The 10,730-nt window shown below is 51.2% G+C and overlaps 1 protein-coding gene across 1 annotated transcript; it reads left to right on the top strand.

The window, feature by feature from the left end:
* The first annotated feature begins 3,473 nt into the window (after positions 1-3,473).
* LOC125320266 (heat shock factor protein 5-like) lies at positions 3,474-10,483 on the top strand. Its single transcript, XM_048292400.1, has 7 exons — positions 3,474-3,987; positions 4,673-5,020; positions 5,864-6,051; positions 7,563-7,683; positions 8,754-9,401; positions 9,759-9,871; positions 10,250-10,483. The coding sequence occupies exons 1-5, from the start codon at positions 3,474-3,476 to the stop codon at positions 8,822-8,824; spliced, it is 1,242 nt and encodes a 413-aa protein (XP_048148357.1). The 3' UTR covers positions 8,825-9,401; positions 9,759-9,871; positions 10,250-10,483.
* The last annotated feature ends 247 nt before the right edge of the window (positions 10,484-10,730 follow it).

The following is a 10,730-nucleotide window of genomic DNA, read 5'->3' as shown; positions in this document are numbered from 1 at the left end:
CTTCAGGTTTGACAAGACTTGTGCACGCATCACACAAAACAGTTCATGCAGATATTCCGTGGAGGCTGCAGAATGTGCAGAGAGATTTTAGTCGGGGGGGAGCAGCACTAGAACAACCGGACATGCTGTTTGCAGACAAACAAACCCAAGTGAGCAAACACAAAGAGGCAGAAGCTGCTTGTGAAGTTCAGCAAGGAACCATTTCAGACCAAGTTCATCCCAAAACTAAGGTGCAGTTTCAGGGCAGTTACCATGAATTCTTGCTTTGTGGTTCTGGCTTTTTGTATAAAAGACTTTATGTTCTCTCTTCTTACCCTCTAAAGTCCAGGGACTAAGGTGGCCCCCTCAGTGTTGGTGAGCAGGTTTCAAAACCTGTGTTTTGAATTCACTGGACTCAAAAGCGTGGATGCTCTGTACCTGCTGTTGCAGTAAGATTCACTTTGCCTGATGGCATTCTACCTCCTATGCAAATATTGTTAGTTACGTAAAACTTGGGGTCTACGTGTTCGTATACTGCATTAAAACCACATCTGTAAGGAGGAAGAAAGGCATGAAGATTCTCTTCCCCATTCTGTAGCCAAGGAACCCAAGAAATACATGCTAAATTCAATGACTTATTACTTGTTTCCCAGGAAGTTCTCACTTTTATCAGCAATGTAAGTCCAAATACAGACTCCAGGTAAATTGGTCAGAAAAATGTACATTTATTTCTTCAGCTTCTACTCTTCATGGTGCTGTGGTTAGACCAAGTAACCTACAACACTGGCAGGAACAGCCTTTGCCACAAGTACAGTATAGAAGTAAACAGCAAAGGATGGGTTCAGCACCAGCAGTTAGTTCCCAGAAGATCAGGAACGGCTTGGCTGCTGCATGCCCACCATGTCTGCATCACCTTAAGGGACATTGCTGTCGCAGGTGTTGGAGGAAAAACTGTCTGAGCATCTGAGACGGAAAGGTGAAGGCAGTGACACAGCTGTGTGCCAGGCAGAAAGTGAAAATTGTGTCTTCCTACGCTGCAAGGAGATCCTACATGCTAGCAGAAGAGCACAAAGGACAGTTTTCACCTGAAACACACACTAATGTATTGCAGATATACTGAAAATATTTATCATTTCTAACAGCTTCTCAAAAATAAGTCAGTTTAGACTGTTTGAACGTTGCCCCTGTTGCACGTAATAGCAGGAGACTAGTGAAAAAATAGATTTACATAAGGCATATTTCGCTTTCAGAACTGACTGCTCTTTAACTTGGAACTGGTAAGTAGTCACCAGTAGGAAAAACATTAAAACTGCATTTTCAAAGTGGTAAAAATTGTGATTCAAAAGCTACAGTGCCAGGTAGGGAAAAAGGAAAGATATGGAACAGCAATAATACTTTAAGTCATCAGGCCTGTACATTGAGTGATGTTCTCTACAAATTACTTCTAAAGGGGAAAGGATTAATTTTAAGAGAAAAATCTTAATCTAAAACCACATACCACAGATTCAAGGATTTTTCTTTCCTAAAAATTAACAACCTTTTCTGTTGTTAATTATTAAACCAATTTTTGGCCCAAACACTGAAATATAATATCCATTATTTGCCTTGTGGTGTTTGTAACTGACATTAAATTCTACCAGTAGGGAAGAAAATTGGGAATGAGTCATGCTGCCAGACACAAGATAAGCCCACTTCTTTTTAGTTTCAGTATCCTTAAAACACAGCTAAGGGTAACTTCTCATTCTTAGCCACAGAGTACTGTGGAAAAGTCAATGCAACCATAACCATACTACAGGGGTGACTAAACATTCCAATGGACAATCCGCTTTTCAGCCACCTGCTTCCTCATCTCTAGTAGGGCGCAGGTCCAGTGTCCGTGTGTTTCTCATAACTCACAGAGATTACAGAGGAGATCTTCAAATAGAGGCTTTTCTGGATGAAGCAGTGCATAGACAAATGAAACATGGGGAAAGATGTCCCTTCTTTTCTGAACTCCTGTCTTCTCCTTTTTGCCTGTTCATTAGAAATGTTGTTGCAATTCGGTCGCTGGGATAATTTTTACAGGAGTTGTTACACTGCGCTTAAAGAAAGACAAACCCCATCCCACCGAGGTGGATCATTCGTAATTCAGGTACTGTTTTAAGCTGTTGAAGATGAATTGGGAAGAGATTTTCTAGGTAGTGGGTTTCAATTTTTCTGAGAAAGCCAGCACACAGAGGAAGAGATGACAGGGCATCTCTAAACCACTCAGTGCAAAAGACTATTCCAGAATGTGCTGAGACCAACAATCCTTGGGTCACCCGTAGGCCAGGGACTGAAGTGACAGGGCAGGGCTCCTCACAAAGGGACCTGGAAGGAGGGCAAGAGAAGGCAGTGTTAGCTGGAACTCAAGACAAGCTGGATGTAAGGAGAACATCCCCCCTGCGTGTGGGATGAGCTTATGCCACAGCACCAAACATACTCACATGAGCCCGCAGGGTTAAATGATGCAGAGACATAAAAAAAAAAAGGGCATGAATTAAAGAGATGGAAGAATTAGGTCTACTTTCTCCTGCTACGAACAGAAGAATGTTTCCAGTTCCAGAGAGAATTTAAAATAACAAGTGACACTAAGCACAGAGGATTGGAAGATCACCTTGGTTAGTCTCCATTGAAAAGACTTGGCTGCAGGAGGGATTTTGCATTGGAACTCTCCCCAGACTGGGGAAACAAAAGAAGAGAAGAAATGATTCCTGAGGAAAGAAAAAGGCAAAATCTCTTGGAGAGACATCAGCGTGAGTTCATTACAACTCTAGGTCATTCATCCCTTGGGGACAGCAACATCCATCCACGGTGCAGGATTTAAGCTTTGATGGCAACGCTGACAAAATTGCTGCCCCTTCCTGTTGCTGCTTCTGACTTCAAAGAATGAGAAATGGGCCAAATGTGCCCAAGACAGGCAGAGACAGTGAGACAGAACCAGCCAGTTAGCTGGAAAAGAGGCAAAAAGCAAGTCCTCAAGTCTCTCCTTTTCATCATTTCCCCTGGTCTTGTTGGACCAGTCTGCTTTGAAGTAGGGAACTCTGTTAGCAACCCCAAGCAAAAGAGTGAAGCTACTCAGTCGAAGATCTTTTTCCTCCCTCCCTTCAGCCATGCAGAACACAGAGAGATGCGGCTGTCACTTGACACATAGGAACAGTTTCCCATGGGATTCCTCAGTTTGGAGCCTTTCTGAAATTTGCTGCGCTTGCCTTGGTGCTTTGGGGTCGTGCTGCGAAGCAAAGGCAGAAGGCCGATTCCAGGCAGAGAAAGCAAGGGTTTGCCCCGTGCCGGTCCGTGCCGTGCCCGGGCAGCGCCCCGGGAGCCGCCCCGCCCGCGCTGTGCCCGCAGCCCCGGCTTTGTGCCGCTCGTTCCCGCGCGGGGCCGAGCGCAGCGCCCCCCTCAGGCCGCGCGCCGCCGCTGCAGCTGCGGCCGTTGCGCTGCGGCCGTTGCGGCGCCAGTGGGCGACAGGCGCGATGGCCGAGCTGCCGCTGCCCGCCGGGCTCGATGCCAGCACCTTCCCCGCCAAGCTGTGGCGCCTGGCGAACAGCCCCCGCGTCCGCTCCGTGCGCTGGGACAGCCAGGGCCGGGGGCTGCTCATCGACCGCGCCCTCTTTGAGCAGGAGCTGCTCAGCCCGCCCGGCGCCGACGGGGCGGGCAGAGAGAGAGGGGCGGCGGTCCCGGACTCCTTCAAAGCCACGCACTTCGGCAGCGTCGTGCGGCAGCTCAATCTGTACGGCTTCCAAAAAGTGCTGGGTTGCTTTGGCGCGGCTGTGCCGGGCGATGCTGGGCCCATCGTGCACTTCCAGAATCCCAACTTCCGCCGCGACCGCCCCGACCTCCTCCTGCGCATCAAGCGCCTGACCAGGGCCAACAGGCAGCGGCTGGCAGCCGGGCTGGAGGTGCGCGGCCGCCAGCGCAGCCGCTTCCAGCAGCTCAACACGGAGCGGCCGCTGCTGGACTTCCTCGCCGGGCACCCCCCCAGCGCCGGTGAGACGGGGTGGGAGCTGCGGGCGCGGGGGGTGGCGTGGGCTTTGGCCGCGGGCCCTGCCCGTGCTGGGGCCGCTCAGCGCGGCTGCCCCGGGCGGCACAGGGGCTGTCCTTGGGCAAAGCAGCTGTGCCGGCAGGGCCCGGCAGCGGTGCCGGCTGTGCCGCGCTGCCGGGGGCTGCGGGACGGTCCCGCCGGGGCTGCGCTCGCCACAGCCTGGCCCGTTCGGCCTGCAGCTGGCCCAGCCCTGAGCTGTGGCTGGCTCTGCTCCTTGCCCGGGCCTGGGGTTGCTTGGGGAGCTCTCCGTGGGGGTGTGGAAGCCGAGGGCTCGGTTGTGGTCCCGCCCAGCTGCAGGGAGCCTCCTGTCCCTTTGGAGCAGAGGGAAAGACCCGGCAGTTGGGTTTCTGGCAGTTGCCTCCTGCCAAGGAATTGCAGTGGGACGGTTTTCCCAGACGGTTGAACGAGTAGGGGATAGCTAAGTAGCCAAGAAATTGGTTGTTGAATAGCCCGGGAACATGTTTGTTTTGTTTTGTTTTTTTTTTTCTTCTTTGTAATCCTGCTTGGGAGGATGGGAGCTTTTCTCTTCCCTGATAGAAGTACAGTTGCTGCCAGGGGAAGCATACCTGAGAACTAGTACTGACCTAGTCTTCCCTTTGCCTCCTTTCCTCTTCCCTGCCTCCTACACAGCTCCCTCATACCAGCACCTCGGTGCTGTCTCACCCGAGGGTTTAGAGCTGCCTCCCAGACCTCCCAAGGCAAGCCCAGGGGCTCAGGAGTCTGACACTTCTCCACCACCTCCCAAGAGAATGTTTACCACCTCTGGACTTCCTGGGGTCTCATCAGAGGAACCAGGCACATGGAAGTTTCCACTCAAGCGTGAGCTCATCATTCCACTGGTTCGCATGGACCTTAAACGCCACCCTGAGCTCATGGTTCCACTGGTTCCTGTAGACCGTCAGAGAACTTCCGTGGCCCTTCCACAGAAGCGCAGCTGCACATCTTCAGAGCAGCACACCCCAGCCTACAGCCCATCAGGTAGGGAGAGAGTTTGTACCCTTGCTTTTCAAACAGGTCCTGGAAAGTGACCGTTTGAAGTCTTTTTGCACAGTGCTCTGTCATGGGTAGATCTCAAGTGAGAATCAGGTAGAAAGTGTCAAGTGTACGGGGAAGCAGGACCATGAAAACAAAACCAATCTCTGTCTGCTTTTGCTGTCCTTCCTCCAGATTTGGAGGGTGTTCTGGCCGTTTTCCAGGCAGCCTCTCTGTAGGGATGAAAGGGAGAGGCAAAAAACATTGGTCCACAAGCGGTCAGTGTCAGGTGCACCCCCATCTTCCTTGGAATGAAGCCCAACTAGGATGCTGACAGGATATTGCAGAGTTTGCAGATTGTCTCTCCTGCAAAGAAGGCTATTAAATTTCAAGGAGCTCTGTGTGTCCCCAGAACTGCTGCAGCTGCAGAATACGGCCTCACCCACAAGGTTGCTTTTTACAATACAGTCACAGTTGAATTTTAGCATGTGTGTCTGCAGATCTGGGCTCTTCCTGGGTGCATCCACTTTCTGTGGTCTGTTGGGATGAGAAACTCAGAAGCAGCCACATCCAGAAGCTGCTGGGGAGATAGAAAAGGCTGAGATTACAAAGTCTTTGTGTGTAGATCAGTTTTACAATCCATCCTTTAATGTACATACCTATCATCAATTAGAAGAAACACTGTTTGAGAGGAAGAAATCAGTCTTCCAATCCCCTGGGAAGTTGGAATACATTTCTGGCATTGAGTTTGCTGTGTGCTTCCTGTGATGTTTGCTGCAAGGCAGCAATAGAGCTCTGTGTCCCAAAGCCACATTCTGGAGCCTGACCAATGTGTTTGGATTCCTGCAGCCACACCGGGCAGCTCAGCCCCCAGTGCTCCACCTGGCAGTGCTGGTTGGGCAGCATGGACGGCCTCCAGCTGGGCTTGGAATAGTCCTGGGCAAGAGGAATTGCCACCCCTGGATCTCGACCTTGTTCTTGAGACACTGGAGGAGATGCTGTCACCATCCCTGCCTGAAAGGTCTCCCTGTGCTCAGGTAACTCCATTGGGTGGGAATGAAAGGGGCTGGGCTGAGAGCTGTGAATGTTGTTGCATGGCTGAGAAGCAAAGGCTTCTTGGATTAAGCTTTGAATGGACAAGGAAGGATTTGCTTGGTCAAGCAAGCTTCCAAAAGAAGAGGGATGAGAAAGTTTCCCTCCCCCCTTAGTGAGGATGAGAGGCGTGAGCCTGTGTTGGCCAGGTTTGGGTGCTCCTTTTGCTGGGAAGAATCCCTGGTGCAGGGGCCTTTGTGGTGATGCTCTTTAGGTTCTAAGAGGCTCTGTGTGATGGGAAAGAAGAGAAGAGTGTGGGGAGAATTGCCACGGAAGGCAAAGTGTCCCCTGCAGGGAGGGGCATGCGAGAGGTGCCTCTGTTAGAGCAGCAGACGTGGGCTCTGCCTGTTTTGGGTGGGAAGGCCAAGGCAAAGCAAGGGCTGGGCTGCAGCTGCAGCTGCTGCTGCTGCTGCTGCTGTGTGAGCCGTGCCGAGCGTGCAGGCGCTGCCAGAGCCGTGCTTGGGGATGGGCTGGAGCTGCAGCTTTCTGGTCCTCTCAGTAGCCTGGTGCCTCCATTCCAGTTTCTATCTGGCAAATCCTCAGCTGGGCAAACTTGCCAGTCTTGCTCTCCGTGTTCCAGAGCTCAGGCACCTTCCTCTTGGGCATCTCTGTGGGAAGAGATGTGTGCTCCCATGCAGTCCCTGCAAAGCTGCAGCTGGATGAGACTGTTCTGCTGTTGTGCTCAGGGCTGTGGAGGGAGGGGCACATCCCTGTGCCAGGAGCTGGCAGGACTCCTTCCTTAGTGCCCACTGCATGTGTTCAGTGTCAACTTTGTCAGCTCTGGCAGCTTTTGGACTGTGTTTGAGAAGTCAATCTTCTCCACTGTTGAAGGCCTTTGGGGCCCAGACTTTGTTAGGAACAAGGGATGAAAGTGTGTGAGCAGTGGAGCTTTTAGGGGGCAGAAGTGTTGGTTTTGAGGCCCCATGACTTGTGTGATTGGTGAGCAGGACAATGATGATGCTGGACATGAAAGGGTTAAGGACTCCTTGAAGCCCAGGGGCTTCTTCTGTGTGGAAGAGCAGTTCAGTCAGGGACCATGAGTCCTTGTGTTTGCCAGATTCCCTCTTTGACTGAGGAATCCCCTTCCTCTTAACCCTTGCCTCTTCCCAGCCTTGCCTGGAGCGTTCAGTTCCTGTGTTGGCACTGGCCTTTTTGCGTATTATTAGACAACTTTGCCAAAGAATTTCTCTGTTTTGTTTAATATGCAGACCCACTGCCTGCTGCAGATACATTAGCCAGGAAGGGCAGAGTCAAGGTGGCGAGTGGGATTTTTTGGGATCCCAATATCTCATTGCCAAGTGTGATGAGCTTTCGTCTTCTGTAAACTCAGACACAGCAGTTTTCAAGAGCATTTTCTTCTTCAAGAGAAGAAAATGTGGCAGGCTCTGATCTACTGTGTCCCTGCAGAAAACAGTAAGTGATCTTTGGGTTTCTTTCTTTCTGGTTTTCTTTTCAGGTCAATCTTAGTGTTGCCCCTGAGTCTTCAGGAGGGGAGGCCGGGAACAGGGCTGCAGCAGAGGGAGCTTTGCCTGGCGCCATGAGCTGCAGAAAGAGTTCCCTGGAGCCCGAGGAGCCTGGTAAGGAGAGAGCCCACACTGCTTTAGAGAGCTCTGAGGCGGCTGCTCTGAGCCTGCCTCTGGCAGGAAGGGAGATGAGAAGAGTTGAGTTCTTGTCTGCAGGGTTGGTGCTCCCTGGTGCCTTTCGTTCAAATCCTGCCCTCCACGCTTCTCCAGAGGCACTGACACCGAGTGCTGTGCTGTGGCCAGAGAGCCGTGAATAACCCTGACCCTGTGGGAGTTGTGTCACCAACCCGGGTGTCCCAATTTTGAGCTGAAGTCCGTGGATGAGTTTGCTGCAAGGTGACAGTGCTCTGGAGGCAACACTGAGTGACTCTTGAAGCAAGAGAGCAAAACCCCAGCAAAAAGTCAATGTAGAAGTCTGAGCTTTTTGTCTCAGCACATTAAATCAATGTAGGACCAATCTGCTGGTAGCCCTAGTGAGCCACGTTAAAAATACAAGCAGCAGAAGGTCAGAGGCCAAACAAATCATAAACCACAAGGATTTATGATTTGGAAAGGAAAAACTTAACTTACCCGAAAGTAGCGAGAACTAACAGGAGAGAGAGAGCACCTTGGATCTGCATTCTTGAGCAAGGCTGGTGCAGCCTGCAGGCCTCATGGGGAGATCTTTCCCTCCCAGCTCTTCCTGCCAGAGCTGATGGTCGAGTTGAAGCTGCTGTTGCTCACTGCAGAGGGCAGTTTGTAGGTCCCAGGTAATGGAGCTGGTTCATAACCCAGCTCACAGCCCCCTTCAGCTTCAGCCGTTTCAGTGAGGACTGAGGTGTCTCTGTCAGCACAGAGGAGGAACAAGGCTGGGCTTCTGTGTGGGAGCTGGGACTGTCTGTGCTTCAGGCTCTCGTTGGTGCCATTTGCACTGGGGGTGCTGAGACTTTATTGGGAGACTTCAAACCTTTGGAGGTTTTGAAAACTTGGAATGCTCCCTGTTCTTTAAAGAGCAGCCTTCAAACTCCCAAGTGAGAGTCTGCCTTTCAGGTCACCTTTTACAGTCTTTGATAGAAAGGCAATTACTTCCAAAAGGAGAGATGCCTGAAGGCCTATATTGACTCAGTGTTCCTTTTGCTTCCCAGATATCCATCTGATCTACCTCTCCAGGAGGGCTGCCCTGCGTGGGAGGAAGGGACCGAGGGAGAGCCTGTGACCATCGGGCAGGTGGAATCCCTCTGTTTGTAGATAGATTTATAGATGTCTATAGTTATATTTATATATCCATATAATTATTTATCGTATTTATACTCTACTTATTAGTTACATATAGTATTTATAGATTTATACAGTTGTGTTTATAGGTGCGTGTATTTATAGATCTGTGTAGTTAAATTTATATAGTTATAGATATGATGTAATTATATTTATACATAGGCAGTTAGAGTTACAGATTTGCAGTTACATTTATATATGTGTAGAGAAAAATTTATATATATATAAGTTGTATTTATAAATGTACAGAGTTATAGAGTTAGAGGTATTTGGATGTTTAGATACATAGATTGATGTTTATATAGGCCTAGGCTGCATTCTAAGCTCTTTCTGCCCTCAGCCACCTTTTTAATCTCTTGCTTTTGCCCCTGTGCCCCCTCTGTCCCCTCTTCCTGTGCTGGCTCCGAGCTGGCGGCCGGGCCGGGCGGAGCTGCAGCAGCTGCAGCCCCGGTGTCCCTGGAGCGGTGGGAGCTGCCGGTGGCCGCAGGCACTGTGCCCTGAGGAGCTGCTGGAGGACGGTGAGCCAGAGGGGGCTGAGGGCGCTGAGGAGGCAGTGACACTGAAAGGACGGTGACCTTGAGGTGCTGGTGGGACTGGGGGCTTTGGGGGAGCAGAGGGCGAAGTGGCACTGAGGTAACAGGGAAGTGGCACAGGCTGAGGGGGGTGGCAGGTCTAAGGGGACGGGATGGATCTGACGGGACTGAGGGGCGTGAGAGGACTGTGGGGGTCTGAAGAAACTGAAGGCAGCTGTGCGTTTGCCAAGGGCATGGCAGGGCTGAGGGGATGGAGGGGGCCAGCAGGGAGCACGGAGGGGTCTGGGCCTGCAGCTCTGCCAGCCCTTGGAACCAATTCCAGAGCCTCCACTTTTGCAACAGCTGCCTTGAAGACCTTGAGAAGAGCCGGAGAGTGACGAGAACCAGCAGGGAGAAGCGGAAGGCCACAGCAAGAGCAGCGAATATGGACCTGCTGCTGCCGCCCGAGACCCTGGGTGAGGCCCCAGGGCCGCTGAGGCAGGGTGGGCGTGAGGGTGGCGTGGGCTTTGGCCGCGGGCACTGGCCGGCTGGGCAGGAGCGGGCCCTGCCCGTGCTGGGGCCGCTCAGCGCGGCTGCCCCGGGCGGCACAGGGGCTGTCCTTGGGCAAGGCAGCTGTGCCGGCAGGGCCCGGCAGCGGTGCCGGCTGTGCCGCGCTGCCGGGGGCTGCGGGACGGTCCCGCCGGGGCTGCGCTCGCCACAGCCTGGCCCGCTGGGCCTGCTTTTTCTTTCTAACCCTCCTGGGGAGGCTCTGAGATTTCTCTTCTCTGATGGAAGTGCAGCTGCTGCCAAGGGAAACGTCCCGATCCTGACTCGGTGTTCCCTTTGCTTGCCAGGTGTCCCATCTGCTGTCCCCGTCCAGGAGAGCTGCTCTGCACGGGAGGAAGAGACCGAGGGAGAGGCTTTGATGATGGGGCGGCTGGAATCCCTCTTCTTGTATCTCTGTTTAAAGATGTATGGACTTGCTCATAAGATAGTGACCATTACATGGACATTTATATGTAGGTTGCTATTTGTATAGGTATATTTGTATATGTATGTTGTTATATTTATGGATGTATGCTATGTATATATATACATATATGTTTGTAATTATATGTATGTGTCTATATCTATCTAAGAATATATGTATGTTGTTATATCTGTGTTAAGTTCTGTTTCCTTTGTATACTGTTTTCTAGGTATCTATTTCTATTGATGTAGGTATAGGTATATGGCTACTTAAATAGGTATAGTAGTATTTGGTTAGGTATATATGTCTATTTTTATATTTTTCTATGTATATTGATCTATTTCTAGGTGTAACTATATTTACAT

The sequence above is a fragment of the Corvus hawaiiensis genome, chromosome Z, assembly GCF_020740725.1.
Source record: "Corvus hawaiiensis isolate bCorHaw1 chromosome Z, bCorHaw1.pri.cur, whole genome shotgun sequence".
NCBI lineage: Eukaryota > Metazoa > Chordata > Aves > Passeriformes > Corvidae > Corvus > Corvus hawaiiensis.
The sequence above is the reverse complement of the archived record's forward strand: the minus strand, read 5'-3'. Positions and strand labels throughout refer to the sequence as shown.

Coding starts and splice junctions, on each gene's coding strand:
- LOC125320266 (XM_048292400.1), top strand. CDS start 3,474: ATGGCCGAGCTGCCGCTGCCCGCCGGGCTCGATGCCAGCACCTTCCCC. Junction 6,052..7,562: donor AAAGGTCTCCCTGTGCTCAG/GTAACTCCATTG, acceptor TTTTCTTTTCAG/GTCAATCTTAGTGTTGCCCC. Junction 7,684..8,753: donor CCTGGAGCCCGAGGAGCCTG/GTAAGGAGAGAG, acceptor TTTGCTTCCCAG/ATATCCATCTGATCTACCTC.